Source organism: Carassius carassius, chromosome 38, assembly GCF_963082965.1.
Source record: "Carassius carassius chromosome 38, fCarCar2.1, whole genome shotgun sequence".
Classification (NCBI taxonomy): domain Eukaryota; kingdom Metazoa; phylum Chordata; class Actinopteri; order Cypriniformes; family Cyprinidae; genus Carassius; species Carassius carassius.
Genome location: NC_081792.1, coordinates 12601986 through 12624155, shown reverse-complemented (window position 1 = coordinate 12624155; position 22170 = coordinate 12601986). Strand labels below are relative to the sequence as shown.

Sequence of the window (22170 nt, the reverse complement as noted above, 5' to 3'; positions counted from 1 at the left end):
GTAGCTTACAATGTTTGTTTGAAAGCGTGTGTAAAGTCGTTCCCACACAAATAAACAAAATAAATGAACCTCATGTTTCAGCAATAGGAACTGAGTTGTTCTTTTGATATTATAAGGGAATGTAACTGTCAAACAGATTTAAGTGATGTTATTGACATTTGACTGACTGTTTTCCATATGGTGAATTATAAGCCCTTCATACCGTATTTATTGATGTATAAATACTTCATATTTCATAATGTTATGCATTACGGACGATATTCAAGATGCATAATTTCCAAGAGGCTCTGGTGTCATGGAAAGGGGTATTTTCTGGAATCTTCCATCATTTCCTGTTTCAGCCTTCTGGTAGGAAACAGATAATACCAAATTGGGGGAAAATTGTCCAAATCTGTCTGTCCACAATTACCCCCATCTCTCCTCAGTAAGACTCCCCTGGCACTGTGCTTTCCATCGCTGCATGAGACCAGGCTGAGCGCTCAGGCTATTAGCCTCCATTTTCTGACCCTCTCACAAACATTACTGCAAACTACAGCCGTTCAGGTGCATTTTCTGCCATCCACTCCCAAATAGTAGAGTCTTTGGTTGCAAGGTGTTCATGTGTGTCAAATGAGAGACAAATAGAGGAAGGGAAGGAGACATTTAGAAACAGCAAATGTGTTGTCAATGTGGAAGGAAATTTTCAGAGTCCTGGAGGGTCACAAGGGCAGCTGGGATTAAGTTATTGAATGACACGGATAAATTGGTGGATAATCTTTCTCTTTCTTTCTTTCTTTCTTAAAAACATAAAAACCAAAGAAGCACTTTCATGTTGTCTGGTTTCTGTTGGATTGATGCATTACCTTATATTTGAAGACATCTCTGGAGCTCATTTGGCCTGGTTCGAGATCCTTTGCTTTCATCAGAATACAAGTAACCCTGATGAAAAACATCTATCATACAAAATGCTCATCAAATGCTGAAACAGATTAGTCTTGGAGGTTTTGAGGTACCTCAATCTTTTCCAAACCTAGTGAGCTGCCTACAAAGGGAGCAATTCGAGACATGATAGATGCACTCTTGACATGAAAACTGTTTCAAAACTTTGATAACTGCCTTGTTTAAGGTGTGGATACTGCATACATTATACAATAACAAACTTATATTTCATTTAGTACTGAAAAGTATTAATAAACAATGGTTAGGTGTATCATGCTTAGTAGCATGCTAAATTTGCTCCATATGCTTGATTAAAAAATTTATTTATTTATTTATCTGTTTATTTTTTAAATATAATACCATTCAAACGTTTGTGGATTTTTTCTTTCTTTCTTTCATTTAAGGGAGTTTCTTATGGTCATCAAGGATACATTTATTTGATCAATACTTTTGATCAATTTAATGCATCCTTGCTGAATGAAAGTACCAAGTACCAAAGTACTTTCAAAACAGTTTGTCTTCAAACTCACATTTCCTGATCATTAAAAAGAGTTTATTTTAAACAAAAAGCTTTATTTCAGTTTTTTTCCCTTTTTCTTGTAGTTGTCCTTTGCCAGAGCATTTGAACATTTTATATGAACTCAAAATATGCTTTATCCACATGATTAACAAATAAAAATATTCTCATAGTAATACTTGGAGAAAAAAATAAAATAAACATAGCAGGACTACATGTACCAGAATGCATCATGATACAAGCAGGAAACAACAACAACAACAACAGCAACATCTGACTCGTCTAGACTCATGTAACTGCAGAACTGGTACCATCGTTGCTCTAATAATTCAAGGGTCTACATTATAATTTCATATCACATATGAATAAATTCTGCTGCTCTTTTGAAAAGTTAAAAATAACACGGGAATAAGTCAAATATAAAAGTTCCAACAAACATTTAAAAAACGCTGTTCTTTCTCTTAGATAATCCATGCCGATTTGCCTTGAAATCTTCATGACATAATTTGACAGTCACAAAACAATTCCGACACACAGATATTCCCACATCTTTATAGTTTCTCCTTTTTGTTAATTTTTTTTCTTCATGAAATTATCTCAAAAGCAGAAGTGCTCTGTGGATTTTGAGTCCCTCTTATGGATTCCCTTATGTAGGGTTTCTATTTTGCAGTACTAGGCCTCGGTGAGTCAGTCTTTACGCTAAAGCCTGTGATGTCACAGCAATGTCACAGTGACCGGGCGCTCAGCGTCCCGAGGCCTCTCGTTCAGCGGCCCTCCTCAGCACGGATAAAGGGAGCAAGTGCAAGTGTGGGAGATCTATGCATGGCAGGGCAGCACATAGAACAGACCACATTCAAAAATGACAGCGAGAGAGAGAGAGAGAGAGAGAGAGAGAGAGAGAGAGAGAGAGAGAGAGAGAGAGAGAGAGGGAGAGGCAGATACAAAGAGAACAAGAGACCAACACTGGCTGGGACGAAAGTTAGAAAGCTGACCTGACAACAAACACTTCTTCGACACAGACATCCTTCTTCCACTCGGGACTGTATACACTGCAGAAATACATTTTCTTAATCTGTATTTTTGTCTTGTTAAAGTTTGCGTAAGATATTAAGAACATCATTTTCTAGTAGGGTAAATAAAATTGTCACTAAATGTAAGATTATTATTAGAAATAATAAATAATAATTTTTTTTTCAATATTTCTCCTAATATTATTATCATCATCATCATCATCATCATCATCATCAAACAACCCTCGCCCCCCACCAAAAAACTAAACAAAAAAAGAGCGAGCAAGAGAGAGATAATTATTTGCTATGGAGCCCCTCAAGTATTGGAGCATGTTTTGCAAGAAAATGCTATTTCAGTCTTTGAAAATATCTCATTTAAATTAATGCGTTGTTCAACTTTGCAACAAATTTTACTTAGAAACTGCTAGCAAAGTAAATCCTACAATATTTTCTTCTGTGATACATGTGCAAAAGGAACTTTCTCATAGACAAAATGAATCTAATTCACAATGGAATATAACTTTTTTCCCACACAAAATATTCACGTGCACAAGTTAAATTTTCCAAAAACAGGAAAATTTTCAGAGAAAAGGTTCTTGAGCACATGCAATTGTTTTTCTGCAAATGTCACTTTAGGGGCTCCATAATTTACAGCAGGGTAAATAAAATGTCACTCAATGTAAGACTATGGATGCACCGATATTTCAGCCACCGAAAAGTATCCAGAAAAAAAAAAAAACTACTTAAAATATATATGGACTCGTTTAATGCGCGGTGTGACGCTCCACTCAATATTCCACTCTATGAGTTGAGTTGCTCACGACCCATGCGAACACTCCACTCATGTATGAATGAATGAATGAATGAGGGAGGGATTTAAATAGCGCTTTATTGTATATTGCTGTACATTCAAAGCACTTAACAATCATGCACTGCTCATACTCCCCGGAAAAACAAAGTCTGCTCAAATAACATGCCTACAGTAAATTTCTATGTACCAGTATAGCCTACTTGTTCCTATTTGCAGCAGCGCTACTGTGCAGTAACATGGTGTAGTACAGCTGTACTGGGCAACGCTGGTAAAACGGCGCTCTGCTCTGCTCACATGCTCTGATAATAATAGCTTTGTAGGACTATACATTATTTGGATAATAATAATAAAATAAAAAATCAGTTAAAGCAGATTTTGTTGCATAGAACTGAATAAAATGAATATATTGATATTTAATATTAATATATTTTCTGTCCAATTTTGTGTTACTTCAATAAATGTGTGGTTACTTTATTGCTTTGTATTTTTTAAATTCAGTATCAATAAAATTATTGAGTTAAATTAAAAAGTCTTACAAAATTATTTGATATTATTTAACGAAAACTTACTCATTTAACGAAATTTTTTTTTATTAAAAAGCATTTTCAGTTTTAGGTGTCAGCAAAGAGCGTCCAGAATTTCGGTTTTCAGTTTTGGACCAGAATATTCATTTCGGTGCATCCCTCTGTAAGATTTTATTATTTGAAATAAATCTCATACAGTTTTTAAATGTAAATGTAACTTGTTATACAATATTTTTGAAAAGTCAAAAATACCAACTAAGAAAATTATTTTCTTTGCAGTTCAAGACGGACAAACTAATTTCAGATTGAGCACCAGTGAAAAAAGGCAATTTATTTTTGTATCTATTTAACATTCTTCTTTTTTTGTATGACAAAAAAAGATCATAATAGAAAAATCTACACTGTCGTCACTCCCCTCTCATAAATCTAAAAGCCTGAAATGTTCCATGGTTGCATGTAATCTCTTACCAAAGAAAGTATTGTCCCCACTCCCCTTATTAAAAAAGTTTAAGTAGATTCTTTGGCAGATTCAGAGACATAACTGTCTTCTTCTCTTAGTGAGTAATGGAACAAGTTTTTTCTAGTAATTTTGTAAGGGACTGTGACTGCTCTGTACATCTGTTCATATGCTAACATCAGCATACACGCTCACATGAGCACAAACAAACATGCAAACACGAGCATAGACACTCACACACACTCTCACAAAGTGAAAATTGAGCTGAGATGACAGTGACAGACAAACAGAGCCATTCAGATGGCAGTCGGTTGAATCTGTCTCCTGACACGCAGATGATGGTGGGATGTTGGCAGAAAAGTAGAGCGCTCACAAAAAAGTTGGCCAATTCACGTCTTTTGTCAGTCGAGCAAGAGCGCCTATGCAGGAATGCCCAAATTTGGGAATTTGGGCGGAGCATAATTGTAAATGCAAATTACTGTTGGTTAGCAGATGTCCTGCAGGGCTGCAGGCTGGGTAAAAATCCATATCAATGTCTGTTGGCTGGACTCCAGAACTGAAGGGGCGGGACATGTCATTGTGATGCATGATGGGGCGGGGCAGGTTGGGTGGGTGTGGTCAGGCTCAGAGGGTTATGATGCTATGAGGGGCACAGGAGCAGAAGCAGCGGAAGCATGAGCCACAGACTGGCCGTTAATGCCCAACCACCGCTGGAGTCGTCTGTCAGGAACGGCTCTGGAGACTCGTACAGAGAGTCATCTGACAAACAAAGAAAAAGAAACAATTGCACATTAATAATCATAATCCATATTTTGTGTTACTGTTGACTCCTCCTGTATGCTTGACATTGCTTACAGTAGAAAAACAAATAGAAAACAAAAGCATGGATTATGGGGTTTTTACTGGTAACAGGAAATATTAATTGCAGGGGCAGATCATATGATTTGGTCTGGTGCCATGTTTATATATATATATATATATATATATATATATATATATATATATATATATATTTACTAATGTGTGTGTGTGTATCATTTCTGTTTCAAGTGAACGCTGTTCTTTTGTACTTTGCATAAATCAAAGAATCCCAAAACAAATTACGCTTTCCGCAATATTATTCATCAGCATTACTGTTAAACACTGATAATATTAATAAATGTTTCTTGAGCACCTAATCTAATCATATTAGAATGATTTCTGAAGGATCATGTGACACTGAAGACCGGAGTAATGATGCTGAAAATTCAGCTTTGGTCACAGGAATATTTTACTTTTTAAAAATAGTTTTTTTTTATTGTAATTAACTATAGCCATAAATATTGTCAAAAGCATCAAATATTGTAAATATTAAGACGATTTGGCATTTCCAATTAATATAGGCCTGTTACACTCTTATTATTATTAGGCCTGTTATTATTATTAGGTTACTTTTATTATTAAACTACTTTTGCCCCACAATAATTTCATAGAGCATCAACGCATAACTGATGCTCTTTGAGGATAATAAAAGATTAGGCTATTAGCTTACTCCTCATTGAAAATGTTTTTAAAAAGGTATTTTAAAGCAGGTCTATTAATTTATACAATGGATTATAGGCCTGTAATTAAAATGATGGACACTGCAGTCATCGATGAAAATTAAGAGCAGCTTTATTTCATTTCTCTCTTTTTTTCACTATGCATGGGCCACAAGATAAATATTAAGGTATAATTCAAGACAGTTATATGCCGTTATCAGCATATGTTGAAGTAGATTTGTCTCCAGTCGTCTCTGAGAGAATATGCGCCATTAATGCAGCATCAGATGCCAAAAACGCTGTCAGTTTTGTCTTATTTATCACTTTGTATAACTGACTGAGGTTAAAACCTTAATTTTAAGTTTATACTTATATATGTTGCATCTTACTAATTTAACACACATTACAATTATAGTTCTTTTTTTTATAATATTATTAGTAAGAAATCGGTCACAAGCACCCTTTCCTCATCACACCTTTGATATACTATTTTCCCTCAGATTTGGACATCTTCATCTCGTTTACAGTATGTGAAACGGGATGAAGCTTCTGTGTAAAGGCTCTGCATTCTTTACTCTCTAATTGCAGCCTCTTCTAGCCCCTGGTCCATGCTTGTACTTTTTCCCAGCCTGCTTTTCATTGTGCTTTTGTCTCAGGTCAAACAATTATCTTCTCTTGATCCCTAAAGACATTACAATGGAGTCTGGGGTTTAGACTAGGATTCCACCTCGTCAGAGAGGAGGAAAATAAACAAAGACACAGAGGGGTCACGGCGGATGATGAAGCTTTTCACTGACAGGCATGTGTTGTTCTTTTCGTTACTTTCGATCCTGGATACGCACATAAATATTTCATGAAAACACCCCAATGAAACAATATTAAGGCCTTCACAACAACTTTCTCCACCGCTGAAGCCCAATGGTGGACAAAGGTTGAGAACCATGAATTGGAATTCAAATAGTCAACTAAAGTCAGTTTTTTGACTCTCATACTGTCCTGAGATCTAATCGCTGTGAAAGGCACTGTACATCATCTCTGAGAAGCTGAATATAGTCATGAGTGCTCTTGTAAGCAGATAAATGATAGAGTGAGAGGTGAATCTTTATTTCAATTTGCATGTGATTGTCTGAACTGCTCTCTGGAACACTTCTGTTTGCTAACAGTTACATCACCCTAATGGGGTGTCATTTGAGCTGAGGTTTCTCCTCCAAACTGCCATGACCCCTAAATGATGACTCTGGAAATTAGGGATGGGAATTGTAAGTAATTAAATGTGATTTTGTAATTCAGATTCACTTTCCTAAATGATTTCATAAACATTAAGGAATCTCAAACTATACATTCTCAGATTCCACAGTACAAGTTCAAAGAAATATAGAATAGTCTGTATTCATGTTGGTTTCATGAGGTTTTGAAAATGTTAAGAAAAGTTTAGATTTAAAGGAATAGTTCTCCCACAATGTTTTTTTTTCTACATGTTGGTTGTACAACACTTGGTTGACATGATTTGGTGGATGAAAGTTCACTATAAGTAACTTTGCAACTACTTGTCAACTAGCAGTCATTGGAGTATTAGTAGTCTGTCTTCTTAATATCTGCTAACACATTAATTTGACAATTTTCCAACATTCTACTGACAAGTTACTTTGCAAGCACATGCCAACTTATTCTACTAACCCTAACCTAAAAGTCTACTAGCTGGTTGCACTTTATTTTACAGTACTTGTACTTACATATACTTATAGTGTACTTACAGTGTATTTATCTAAGAAAGTTCTGGTAATACAAGGTACAGTAACTACATGGGGTAGTGTTAGGTTTAGTGATAGGTTCAGGGTTAGTACCTAGTTATTACATAGTTATTGTAATTACTATAATGAGTACATAGTATGTTACTCTAGTTAGGGTAGTCGCCATGTACTTATCGTTAGAAGAATGCATAGAGTGGACGGTAGCACTTTATTTTACAGTCCTGTTCCTCATGTACATACTATGCACTTATTATAGTAATTACAATAACTATGTAATAACTAGGTACCAACCCTGAACCTACTCTTAAACTTAACCCTACCCCATGTAGTTACCTTGTGTTACCAGAACTTTCTTAGATAAATACACTAAAAGTACATGTTAGTACACGTACTGTAAAATAATGTGCAAATAAAGTGTAACTATTTTTTCTTTACGATATCAGGACCTGTCAAGCCATGGACCTAAAAATATACATTGTCTATTGCATACGAACTGGCTCTCAGTTCTCCACCTTACTGGGGAAACGTTCCTGCTGAACCTTTTAAAAAATTCCAGTGTAAACTCAAAAGCTTTTTTTTTTTCTGTATCTTAACAATGTAGGAAAAATGCCATGACAACATCCAAATCACTCTAGAACTTTACACGTCTTGCAGCATACCTGTTCTTGAGGATGAGCAGGTCTAGGTGAGATAAATGTGAAGGCTGTATATTATAGCCTGGCTTAGTGAACATATTCTGGATGTGTCTGACACATCGCAGTCATGAGGGACAGTTATTTAAGCGTTGTTAACCATAGCTGGCATGGTTACCTGTGACGAAGGGTTAAACAAACCAAGAGCTCTCTGTTTAACTGCAGGCTATCCTGGTGTCGGTGGCTCATGTGTGGGAACCCCTGCAGGTCTCTTAGTGTCCGGACCTGCTTGGCTTGATTAGTTGCAGGTCAAAGTTTTTGATTGTTATCTGGCCTGTGTAAGATGAATAGCTTCCTACAGCAAGTGCCCTCAAGGGGCAATACTATCACTCCTGTTTCTGGTATCATGAATGATCGGCCCCATAAAACCTTCAGCCTCATAAAACAAGCTGTCTTAGTCATCAGTGGAGGCCTACAACAATGGGAACAAAGTTCCTGAACATAAATTTCACAAAGCTAAGCACTTCACCCATCACTGGAGTTAATAAAGGTATCCCCAGAATTCCCAGAATTGACCTGCTGGGTTAAATCAAACTGGAAACGAGGACTGGGATGTGATATTCCTGGTACTTATTTGCAAGTATCACCATAAATAACATACATAAACAGAGAGCAGACACTGGAATATACTTACTCATAGGCTTGACGTACACCTTCAGCTTTAAACATGGCTTCCCACCGAGGTTGGGGTGTGGTGAGGCTGTGGAGACACAGAAAAAGTGACAATTACAGACTGCTAAATCTGTGTGATTTGACATGATTTACTTAGAAATGGCTTTAAAGTATAATAATTTGAATGGTTGACCTAAATCACAGAGTGGCCAACTAACCCAAGAACTGAGTTCCACTAATAGAGCATAAGTAAATAAAATAAATAAAAAATCAGATAAGACTTCTGAGCACAGTTTTATAAACTCTTTAATTACTGATAAATAGTCATTAAAATCATACAAAACACAAATGTTTCTATAAAAAAAATTATCTACTCATCATAAACTGCAAATGATGTAAGTGCAACGTAAAACTATTGACTAACAGTCTTTGATTAATAAAAGTTTGGGGTCAGTTTAATAGCACTGCAAGATAGAAAAAGTCAAGACAAAATCCATGTGGTGCTTCTGACAGTAAACACACGTGAGATTCAGTCTCGATGGTAAGGCCATGTCTTCTGACACCATGGCAACCAGGAGCTGTTGTACTCTCTGAACCAGACACAACAGCTGCCTTGAGAGCAATGAACACATTTCCATTACTCTGTTATTTGAGTCTCTCTCGTTCTCAACCACACACACACACACACACACACACACACACACACACACACACACACACACACACACACACACACACACACACACACACACACACACACACACAAGAGAAGCACTTTGAGTCAGTTCTCCATTGAAAGTGTAACTTCATTCTGGTACTCGTTTCCCCTCATTTCCCTCAGAAGCACACAAATGGATTTTTGGATAGTTTTTTAAGATTGAAAATGGAAAACAAATCACTTTTTTTGCCATGAAACCGTTTTCTGACTGCTTTTCAGATACATAAAAATTCATTTAGCAATTACCACAAATCACTCAGCAGCTCAGCTAATGGAGAGCTGATGCAGTCTGCACAAAAAGCTTATTTTGGGTGAATTCTGCACTGACAGGTGTTCTTAAGTGTGTGGATGTGAAATTGGCACAAGTTGTCCTCATGCTGTTAAAAAAAAAAAAAACTCCCCAAAGGTTACATTTTACTGTTTTTGTACAGTTTTTTTTAAGGTACTTTGACATACCATGTACACAATGGCACTTTAATAGGACAATTATACAGTTCCATTCAGTTGTAAAAGACTAATTAAATATTCTAAAATACTATATAAAAAGTATACAAAATTGTGTGTAAAAACACATCAAAGCTAAAGAGTAGCACATCTACTATTTTCCAGTTGGATTCTTAAACACAGGCATATTTTATTGGTCAGAAAAAAACAACAACAACCAGATCTGTCCCAAATAAATGAAATTTGGTTGAGACAAAAATGCATCAAGTTGATCAAAAATGAAAGTAAAGACATTTGTGATGTTACAAAATGTTTCTATTTGATTGCTGTTTATTAACATTTTATAAATGTCATTTCATCATTAAAATTTATTTAGGTGAAATGAAAATGATCAAACTGAATAAACACAGAAATGAACATCATTATGCATGCATGAAGAAAAGTGACAACAAAAGAGATTTTAGATTTTTGAGATAAAAGGCTATCAGACATCTGATGTACCGTGTATGTGTGTGTTTGAAATTCCCATTAGCTGTATTCAAGCACAAAGGCCTGTGAGAATGTCACAGTTGCCATTCACTCAGTCACCCTCTCCTGTGGGTCGAGGCGGGGTTCACCCAAAGGTGATGGACATTCTCTATTGTTGTGGGATAACCAAACTAAGCCTCGGTGACCCCCACCCAGTAACCCCATGGCAGAGCGCTTTGCCTCATAACCCCAGGGGCCATGACAGCAACAATATTGATAGTAGCCAAACAGATCTCTGGAGGAGGAGATGGCCTCGTCTGATGAATAGACAGACTAAGTACTCTCAGCCCAGGCTGCTTGTCTGAAACAAAATGTGCACAATAGCAGGTCTCGCACCAAGCGAAAGGGCGGACTACATTAAAAACAGCTCAGGACAGGCATAAGAAACACCCAACCTCGAGTGCAAACTTTGAACCCTGGGTTCTTTCTATCCATTCTTTTTTCTGTGATTGACCCACTTCTGTATCTCTGTTTTCCCCTTGCAACTGGGATGACAACATCCCATGGCTGGAAGGAAGGTCTTGGACGCCCCACTGGTTTAGCGACATTTCTGTGACGCCCACCACCTCAAGTTCCTGGACAGCCATGATATTTGAAGCGATACCCATTTGAGAAACCCTGTGCCTGTTTTGGGTCAGACTAGCAGCACGTTTACGAATTACAGTAAACTGAAAGGGATGGTTTACTCAAAAATGAAAATTCTGTCTGTTTACTCATCCTCATGCTGTTTCAAAACCTTTTCTTTTTCAGAAGTGGGCTGCTCTTTTCTTTTCAGCGAAAATGCAACTGAAGTTACTGTATTAAGCTTTTAAAATATCCAAAAGTACCATAAAATTAAGTCTTGTGCGCTATATTCAAAGTGTTCTAAAGCCACACAATAACTTTGTGTAAAGGAAAATTTAAATGTATGTCTACATTAATGTCTGTTACAGCTATAAATCTCATTTTCACCTCTGCATATTCACACTTGCATTGATGTTATCGGTTACAAGACATTTAAAGCCAATGGCAATATCAAACCTAGTCTGATGATTCTTGATGTTCCATATTTAAATGTAAATGACATTTATACTTTATGGTGCTTTTTGTTGTTGTTTTTGGAGCTTTTCTGTCCTGCTTTATACATTCACTGTAAAGAAAAGAGCAGAATGAACATACTTCTATTGTAATTTTCTGCTTTTTCCAGATTTCTTGTTTTACTGAAGAAAAAAGTCAGAAAGGTTTGTACAAAACAAAACATCACAGCAATTCAGAACTATTCTTTATTTTGGTGAACTGTTAACAGCTTTGTATTACATTCGTACCTTTTTGTATAATCTGCTTATAGCCAAGTCAGAGTTAGCTTTATAAGTAGGGCATGGGCCAGAACTTCATGTTTACTTATTTTTTTTTTATTTGTTCTAAAAATCATATTCTTTCACACAACTTAAATTGTACAAATTTACCACCAATTTGCCAAGTAGTTGTTTCTTTATGATACTTCTTTGGGCTTAAAATAGAGGGTCAGGGTTAGGGTTCACGATGCTGCTGACATGTTTTCTGGTGCTCCCAGTAACAAAGATAACATGTCAACAGCATTGTACGTCAGCAGCATCACTGCAGCGTTGTGAATGCACTTACAACAGACCCGGAAGAGAAGACAATGCTGAATAAAGTTGTAATTTTTGTTATTTTTGGACCAAAATGTATTTTTGATGCTTCAACAAATTCTAACTGACCCTTTGATGTCACATGGACTACTTTGATGATGTTTTTCTTACCTTTCTGGACATGGACAGTATACCCTACACATAGCTTCAATGGAGGAACTGAGAGCTCTCGGACTAAATCTAAAATATCTTAAACTGTGTTACGAAGATGAACGGAGGTCTTGCGGGTTTGGAACGACATGAGGGTAAGTCATTAATGACATAATATATATTTTTGGATGAACTAACCCTTTAAGATCATGAGGTGTTGATAAAATTATCAACAATTACCAACAATACGTTTTTAGAATAGTAAAGGTAATACTACTTCTTTATTTACAGAAAGCCTTCAGCTTTTCATACCTAACCTTAAAATCTATTTAGTATTTCTGGCCTCTAAATCTTTGACTGTTATATAGAACAGATGGCCATGAACCATTAGAAATGACTCTTCAGCGATTATTAGGACAAATGTGCTTTCAGCTTTCAAAAGAGCAATTTGTGGGACTATGCTTTTAGGATCAGGTGTCCTGACACACAATGGGAGGTTTATAGTCATAAGCAGAGCTACAGATTGGGTCCCCTTGAGCCCCAAACCTCTGAACTGCTGAGCTCTTGAGGGCACAGTGCCATTTCTAAGGCAACCCGTACACTGCAAACATGTCGAGCGTGTAAAAATCATGCTGTTCTACTTAATGAGCTGCATTCATTTAGGATAAAAAAGCTGCATTCTTTTATCACACGAAAACTTTGCTCTCAAAGTCCCTTCTTTCTTCTAAGAGCTGGAATAAACACACACACATACATACAGGAAAAAAGCATAAGTGAGAATAAAAAAATGGGGGAAAAAACAAAAAGAGGAGATATTGCCTCATTAATGCAATCCTGCGTGCTGCCCTGAGCCTTTTCCTTTTGCCTGTGCCCAGCGGGAGCCCTTTTTATCAGGCCAAAAGGACACCTTTCACAAGACCATTAGGGAAACAGGACCAGATGCACACCGGCAAATTCCCCCCGTCATGCAAGAGAGAGCGAAAGAAGAGTTTAAAGCAGAGCCCTGCTCGATTCGTCCGACAAGGTGATGGTGTGACCTTGAGGCAGTGGGCGGGCTGCCTCCTGAGGACGAGGTGTCAGGCATGCCATCCGGGCACAATCCCGAGCCAAAAACTCCCCCTCCAGGTTAATGGATTTTACCTGTTGTTGTCTGAAAAATGGTAATTGCTGGCACCCCAGAAGCTTTGGATGCAATTACCCCATCAGGATCCTTCTGTTAAATATGATTTGACCAATCAGCATAATTTAGACAGTTACGCATGATGGCCTTGGTAACTGGTTTTGCACCGATCTCACCCAGAGCGGCAAAGTGCACAGCTAATAGTGCACAAGTCATTCAACAAATTGACATTTTCATCAGGCGGACGCATCAGGACACTGCCAAACTCTGCTCCCAAGGGAGTTCAGCAGAACTGGCCTTTCTGCCTCGACAACTCTGATTAAACTCCTAGACATTCAAATCGCTATATTAAATGTCTCCAGCTCTAACTGCACCACTGCACTGAATCCAACTAACGCAATAGAGCACGACAGACATTTAAATTATGGTAATAACTGATTTTTAACTCATTTTGATATGTTTACAGTGGCTGCCACAGAAAAAGAGTGGCTCACCTGGCATGCCATAACAAATGGCAACAATTTTCTGAAGAACATACTTCTACTCTGCACAAATGTTGTACTGTATATGTCAACGTGGACACATAAACAAGAGTTTGAGTCAAAAAAAGAGGAGAAGCAATGCATACATATATATATTAAAGTCAAATCTGGGAAATTTCAGGAGACATACATGTATGTTACTCTTTGTGTACTCTGGTAAAATCCAGCCACTGTAGATGAGTCACTGTATACAACATTGTGCTTAACAAATTTGATTTATCTAAATTCATGATGTGTACCCTGTAATTTTTAGTTTCAGTTACACTTTGAATTCAGTGCCCTAAACCATATTGTTATAGCATTAACCAAAGATTGACTGGCACATATTTTATTTGTTCATTCAGCCGTATGTCTCTAGACACCACATAACAGGATTCAGCAGACTGAACCATGTGGCACATGTTATTGATCAGATGTTGTTGTGAAGTCTGCACGTCCTTATCAAGTCTTCCTTTGCCCTCTACACCCCAATTCCTGTAACCCAAGAACCATCAGTTCAGTGAATGATTGCACCCTGGGGCCATACTGACACCTGGTCACAAAAAAACGCACACAAGGGGTTCGAAATTGAGGACTGAGTGTAAGAAAGAAAAGGTTACTCACAGATGTAGTAGTATTCATGGCCTGGGCGGAACTCGAAGCCCAGAGAGAAGGGTGTGAACAGCTGGAACTTCTCTGAGAACTTGAGGGGCCCATTCGGACTCATTGGGCGGTTGCATTCCCAGCGCTTGAAGCCTTTCATGTGGTGGTTGCATGTGGTGTAGCCATCATAGTTGACCATGAAAAGGATGTAGCGTTCCATGCGCTCCTGAGGAAGATGGTCCTCGTAGTGTGGACAGTAGATGTCCAGGTAATCGTTGATGGCCACCTCCACTGTGTATTCACCATGCAAGAATCTGAAAAAATAAACACAAACAACTTACTTAAGGTCCACAAAACTGCAAAATATATCACAATGACAGGCTGAAGATTGAAAATGTAACATCTTTTAACACAAAACTCGAAAAAGAAATTGCTAGTAGCTCCTGTCACTCATAGTGGAGATATTTTCCATGTTGTATGTGACAGGATGGGATTGGTTGAGGGGGACTTGGAGCTAAGGGCTGAACTGACTGGAATGACCAAGTGGAAGTGGATGAGCAGAGATTGACAGGGCTTCAGAGAGAAAAAGCCACTTCATTAAGGGGTTTCACATGGTGTGGCTTCAGCCCAGCTCTTCTGAAATGAGTTTGCTGGCTGGGGCAATTTAAGACACAAATTGAGCACCTGCAGGAAGGTATGACTTGAGACGCAAAAACTGCAGTTACTTCAGTGGGTCTGTGACCCATACAGTGGTACTAAAACGCATTTGGACACTTAAAAGGAGAGTTCACCTGAAAATAATAATTATGTCATCATTTACTCACCCCAGGCCAATTTATTCACCCTGAAGTCACATGTATGTCTTTCTTCTGTGAAACACAGTAATTTTGCTTGAAAAGTGAGGTAGTTTTTGTTTTATTTTTCTGATATTAAATATGGCTTTTTATTGACTAATCTGATAGGATCCAGTCATAGCTAAATATGTGGTTTTCACCTTTCAAGAAAACAAGAAGTATTGTAGAGAGAAACAGCAAAACACACGTGTGTGTGTGTGTGTATGTGTGTGCAAACTTGAGTTCTTTAGATCCTCTTTTTTTGTCCTCACTATGAAGATTACATGAATAAGATCTAACAGCTCCAGTCGAGAGACTCTAATGGTTTGTCACCAGTGCAGTTGACACACCTGCTCCATCCTCCATTCTCTATGCCATCAAAGCAGCCCCCTTCACTACAGACTGTACAGAACATAAGACAGCAAACTCAAATCAAGTGTTCACACTAAAAGAAGCCATACCAGGGTGCTTCATCCAATTTAGCAGAATCTCAAAATGAAAGAAAGACAAGATGAAATCAAAAGAAACACAAAGGGTCAACAAAACCCTATACACAAAAAGGTCTGTGCCAACTGGCCTACATTTATACTAAAATAGAATCTCATAAAAGACAGATTTGAATCGTTCTACACAGTCAGTGACTCATGCTTTATAAAAATACAGATGATGCAAGAATTACATAAAATATTAAAAAGCATGTGATGTGGTGTAACCATCAAATAAAAAGTAATAATATATTTTCCTTATATATATCTTGAATACATGAGTCTATACACATTTGTTTTCAAAAATGTTTTAAATATGTTTTTCAAACAACGTTTTTTACAACGTTTTTGGGGTTGCACCACATGACATTTTACAACCTGAACCTTTACATGTTATAAAAAGGTCAAATTATCTAGTATTTTAAGAGACTAATTGATCCTGACACATGCAAGGGTTTTGTGATTTAATTTCCAGATGTTTCTGAATGTTAGTTCATCAACACATTACTTGGATTTTGCAGAAAAAGGGTTTTCAAATACCAATAAGCAGTGAAGCAGTTCCGTTAAAATATATATTTTTTCTAAGAGATAATAAAAGATTATACAACACTGACTTTTTAAAATATATTTTCTCTTAATTAAATTAATTTATATTACAGATGCTGACTTAGTAAAAATATTCTACAAGGAAGGTCTATGATCCAACAAGCCTAACAGTGTTCACCTTACAAAAAACAGCATGCATTGTAGACACAGACATAATAAAAGACACATATGTAGAGTTGGAACTTGAGATATTAAAACCCTTTAATTTTGTCCACAGTGTGAAAATTACATTAATAAGATCCAAAAGCTCCAGCTGAGAGACTGTTATGCAGAAGAGTGCAGGTCACACCCCTGCTTTTATTTTTTTATTTTTGCAAGTGATAATATATTACACCACCCTGACATTTTCGGCAAATTAATTTTGTGTGGCTTTTGAATTTGTCCAAATTTGTCTGAAAGGCAGGTTTTTGGAATGACACTAAAGACTTTTACAAACTATAAAACGTCCTCCCCCAAAAATCAAATCACATGATACACAAAGAAAATTCAAAAGCTGCTTCGCTTTGCAGACTGTGAGTGAAGTATACATTAATCAGAACATCACATGGCTCTGTTTTCTGGAAGTCTTTGAGGGGATAGAGGGCAGGGACAGGGCCAGGGGGTGAGGGGGCAGTAGGCGGGGGTTTGAAGTGAGATTTGGCATCAGATGACAGCTAATCTAGGTCTGGAATTACTGCCAAAGGGCCAAGCCAGGCCAAACACCAGCTGTAGCAGCACAAGCTAAAACTGAAGCTCCTCCAGACGTCTCCTTGCCTTATCACAGAGGCTCAGAGAACAATCCCCTTCACACTGCATAACTTTATCCCTTTCTCCAATTTTGTGTGTCACTTTCTTCTTTGGCCATCAGCAATATATCAAACCCCCATGTTATATGATCGATGACCTAGACTACATCACTGATGCTGTTTTAGTTCACCTTGTAGCCAACAAGCTCAATAAAACATCTTGAAAAAACAACCCATGTTCATCTCATACCGCCTCAGCAAAAAGCACCTCGATATTTCTCTCCCTGGCAGGGGAAAATGTTTCGTTCTCTCCAGAGATGCATGTACTCTGTCTTATTTTCTTGTTATGAGTTTTTGTGTCAGTTTGCCTTTAATCACGGCTTTCCAGTAAACGATATCGAGAGCTGAGCGCAGAGTAATGGGAGCAGAACTCTGCCATAGGACCCTCCTGATGTTTACGGAACTCTAAATTTAATCACCCTGCCATAAAAACATGTGTTAGCGGTCCTTTAATGCAAAGTGCGTTATCATTACTACACATTCCGCGGGTCAGGCATATCTCTTTCAGATTCATATGGTGCATTAAGCCTTAACAAATCAATATCAATGCCCCGTCCCCTCTTTCACTCCCAGATGTCATTAAATCCGGAGGAGTAGGCCAAATGATCCGACACACTGAGGCAACACGTCATTCCCTTTGATTCAAAAGTATCTTGGTATAAAAAATGACCTTACAGCCGGTGGCTGGTGGGTACGGTGGTGGGGGTGGGATGTGACAGATGGAAATATCAATAAGTAAGCTCAGAATGTTTAGAGAGAGCTAATGCGTGCAGTTAGGTGAGCTTGCTTCATCAATCACACTGTAGGCACTGGTCTACTTCCTCCTCGAGTCCTCAGAGCATAGTCCCGATCAGACCTCCCTGAACTCTTTCTCCACTGCTACATCAACATCTGATCTCACATCAGCTCTAAATGAGCTGTATAGTCTCCCTTTCACAGTTGGATATTTTCATCATGTTTACAATCCAGTTAGAACCAAAAAAGGTTTTACAGCCTGATGCCAAAAAGAACCTTATTAGGTTTACAAATATCATTTTCTTTTACCTTTTTCTCTCAAGCAAGAGAAATCACACAGGAGATATATTGATTTAAGGACAACAATGAAACTTGATGGAGAACAAAATGGACTTTTGCTGAAGTTTTCTGCTACTCAAAACTTTACTATAAAAATAAGGCCCTCAATATCACACTCTTCATAAGAAATCTAAAATAAATTGTCAAGATTTGTCAAGATAAACTGTCAAGCTTGTCAAAACTTGTCAAGATAAACTGTGTAATCAAATGGCAAAAAGCATGAACTCTTGTGAACCAAATGATCTGAGCTATGTACCTACTTCCCTTAGATTTTTTTTTATTTATTTTATTTTTTTTTATGTCAGTTTCTTCTGTTTTATTTTAGGAGTAAATTCTGGGCAACTTCCCGCAAGTTCATTTAAAAGAGATCCAGAAAGAGATCTGAAGAACCTATAATTTAACATCAATATTTTTAACCTCTAAAGAATCAAGTGGCCAGCTCAAGAACATACACAGCAACCGATGGAGTACAAAAATTCTGGAATTATGGCGAAGCAAAGAACTACTGAAGCATGCAGTATATATTTTTAAGACCTAGCATGTAATACACTTTTCTTGATGTACTTTGTTTCATTAAATAGATTTGTTTCTATGGTTTCATTAAATATGTACTTGATTGCTTCTAAAATTCCTAATTAAATTAAATAGTGATGTATGCCTTTAATGCTAAACGTGTGATAAGATTCTTTCTCGTCCCATCTGGAGGATTTTATGTGTGCAGAAAATCCATCTTTGGATTTTTGGGGCTCTTTGGGTCTTTGGTTTATTCTTCAGCCACTATCATCCCAACAGGACTTCAATTAATTAGACCAAACCACTCTAGTTTGGCATGTTTAGAAGGAGGGTGACTCTCAGGCCGAACTTTCCTGGTGTTGCGGTCAAAGTCGGGGTTTGAAGTGCCGTGATTTACGGCAGTGTCTGGAGGACAGAGAGCCTCAGATCCAGATTTCAGAACTTCCTTTAACAAATGTTTGCACGTAGAAGAGTCTTGTTTTCCAGGCCATAGTAGGAAGCATCTTTAATGGAAGAGGTTAAAACCAAGCAACCAGATTAGATAAGACAGAATCCATGATTTATCATGGTATTTAGAGGCTTCTGGCTGGTATAAACAAAGTAATTTGACTATTAGAGTCTTTAATGTGTCTCTCTCAAGCAATGTTGTGAATTTCAGAATTGGACTAATGAAGTGGAAAAGTGGTTTTGAGGGTTTTATAAATGAAACATTTATGGATTGTATTACTACAACCACTGAAGGTTGGGGTCGGGTGGGGGGTTTACAGTTGTATAAAGACAGTCCAGCTGTCTGGAAGGAGAGAGAAATAAGACAACGTTATTCATCTTTAGAAAGCCCTGCACTTTGAGCCAAGTCATTCATTATATTTTACATTGCTTTTTGCCACAGAGCAGATGCTAAAGTTTGTCCAACTCTGCCAAGTCAAACAGAAACAGTGTCTGAAAGTCTTGTGGAGTTTTGCCATCATTTAGAAGTTCTTGTTGGTTTTCTCTGTCCTGAACCTTTAGTTGAGTTGCAGCCAAAGCAAATATGTGTGTTTATTCTGCAATTAACCAATGACCTGGCTATAATAGTTTAGGGCAAACATAGCCAGTTAATAACCTGGCACAAGCCTCACACACTTCAGGTGTAATTCTCTCTCAAACGCATCACCACCTCAGGCATGCTGCAAGGCTATGTGCTGGGCCCACATGAGTTTTGAGGTTTTGATGGCAGGTTAGTTCTGGTGTCAGGGGTTTAGCAGCACATTTCATGCTGATGTTTATGCCTAAATGAGGGGGAGGGTAGACGTAGAGTTTAGCATGTGTGAGTTTGTGAGCATGTGTGTGAGAATGGTCCTTTGTGCCGACGGCTTTGGGTCTGGAACCCATTTCCACACGCTCAGCTTGGGCTTGGTCTGTGGACCACTTCTCCCCATGTGGAACATGTTTATTGTTCTTTGTGTCAGGCAGACGCCGAGACCTCCATTGCCCCTCCTCCTCCCACAACTCCCCGCAATCTCTCTTGTTATTCCAACTCTGTTTGAGCAATTTTTCTATCACAGCATTTATGCAAACGTTATCCCAGCTGACATTTGGCCAGGGCTAAAAAAAACGCTGTCAAGGTATGTGGGTGTGAATGTGTGTATGTGTGGGTTGAGAAAAATAAAGCAAACAAAAAAGAAGAAGAATAGGACAGAAAACCCGGGGGACAAAACACATGTGCCCTGTGTGAGAGGAAAAATAATAGCTGTTTTTGCTCCTCTTTTAACACAAATGTCTAGTTATATGTTTAGATCAGTAGGTCTGTGTGTCTGTAATTATCCAGGTGCTGTGTATTCACATTCACATGTTCACATTGACCTTCTCTTTACACGGTGTCCTCATTTACTTTGGACCGCTGTTAGATAAAAGTTCCCGTCCTTGCTGTGACACTACACTCTCCTGTTTAAATACAATTTTATGCTTCGGCCTGCTTTGTGAGACCTTTCAGTCACTGAAAGAATGTGGGAGAATAAAGAAGTGACCAATACAGTCTGGCAAATGAAAGGACAGCAGACAAATCTGTGTTCTATCATCAAAAGCATGTTCAGATAGCAGCTGTGCTGGGATGCTTTCTGTCATTGTACTGCGGCTCTAATGGGCTACTAATGGAGGATGTTTACACACACACGCACACACAGTGGCTTCACTCCTCAATTCAGGTACTCTGCATGTTTACATCCTTGTATGTCCTAACTGCTTATGCATATTCATCTTTTGAACATACATTTTCTTATTGGGCTTTTTGCCTGTAATCAACCAGAACAGGACAGAAGAAATTATGAAAATGGGGTTCAGAAATTACTTTATTTTATTATAAACATGCTGTTTTGTGCTTAATATTTATAGACAGAGGGGTCTAAAAGACTGAGACCATTACCATTAGTAAAAATTACAGTAGCAGTGATATTAAAGAGTCTGTCTAATACATCTTATTTTTACGGATTACAGATATTGATTATTTTGAATTATTATATGGCAAATAACTAATAAATGATATTACAATTCTATATTTTTATAATTCAGGTATCAATTTAGAGATTAGCAAAATTTTACCAACCTTGTCTCATAAAAGTACATACCTCTGTGCACGTTTTGTGCAACACCATTTTACGTATCTTACGTTTCACCGAGAATGAGAAAGAGAAATGTCCACTGAGTGGCACTAAAACACTGGTTCGTGACCCCTGGCACGATTTTATTTAGTTGAAATAGCTACTTATTGCTGTGTTTTTATTATGCCGTTTCTGGTACGTATTACGGCACTTCAGAATTAAGATATCCAAGGACTGTTGCTAAAAGTTAATGCTCTATCGCGTTAGAAATAATGCCCTACACCAAACCCAACCCCAACCCTGAACTTACCCGATAGTGTTAACAAATGAAAAACTGATGATATAAAAATACATTTGCTGATGCAACCGTGTCATTTCAACTTCCTTATATGCAGATTTGAACTGCTTTGTAGAACCATGGTTACACGGGATTCAAACCAGAGTTCCTTAACTCTCCAGGTTGTCTCCGTGAGCTACCACTAACAACCTACCACAGCTGTAAACGCATAGTTATGCAGCTGGATATGTGCAAATATAACGTTCAAAAGCATCAGTTTTCAAATCTCCCAGCATATTAATATTGCCATAACATGATTATCTTCAAGTAATTGTGCGAAAATTATCCTTTATTAATTGAAACTCTGTAAATTTGTGTGAAAAGGAATAAAAGTTTTACTGCCTCTTGTGTTCCTTTATTTTAGAAACTGCATTGATGTATTTATTGGTATATATTTCGCGTCTCACTAAAAAGTGCACCCAGGTACATTTATGCCATGAGATTAGGTAGAATATTACAGTTAACAGTGTTATTAA

General features: G+C 37.7%; 1 protein-coding gene across 1 annotated transcript in view; it reads right to left on the bottom strand.

Annotated features, from left to right (window-relative positions):
* Nucleotides 1-4522: 4522 nt before the first annotated feature.
* LOC132119343 (ephrin-A2-like) overlaps nucleotides 4523-22170 on the bottom strand; it is a 131552-nt gene continuing 113904 nt past the window's right edge. The window contains exons 2-4 of the mRNA XM_059529209.1: nucleotides 14507-14799; nucleotides 8835-8900; nucleotides 4523-4996 (exon numbers count right to left, since the gene is read on the bottom strand). Of these exons, the coding sequence (XP_059385192.1) occupies nucleotides 4878-4996; nucleotides 8835-8900; nucleotides 14507-14799 (478 nt within the window). The 3' untranslated portion in view covers nucleotides 4523-4877. The remainder of the gene's footprint in view (nucleotides 4997-8834; nucleotides 8901-14506; nucleotides 14800-22170) is intronic.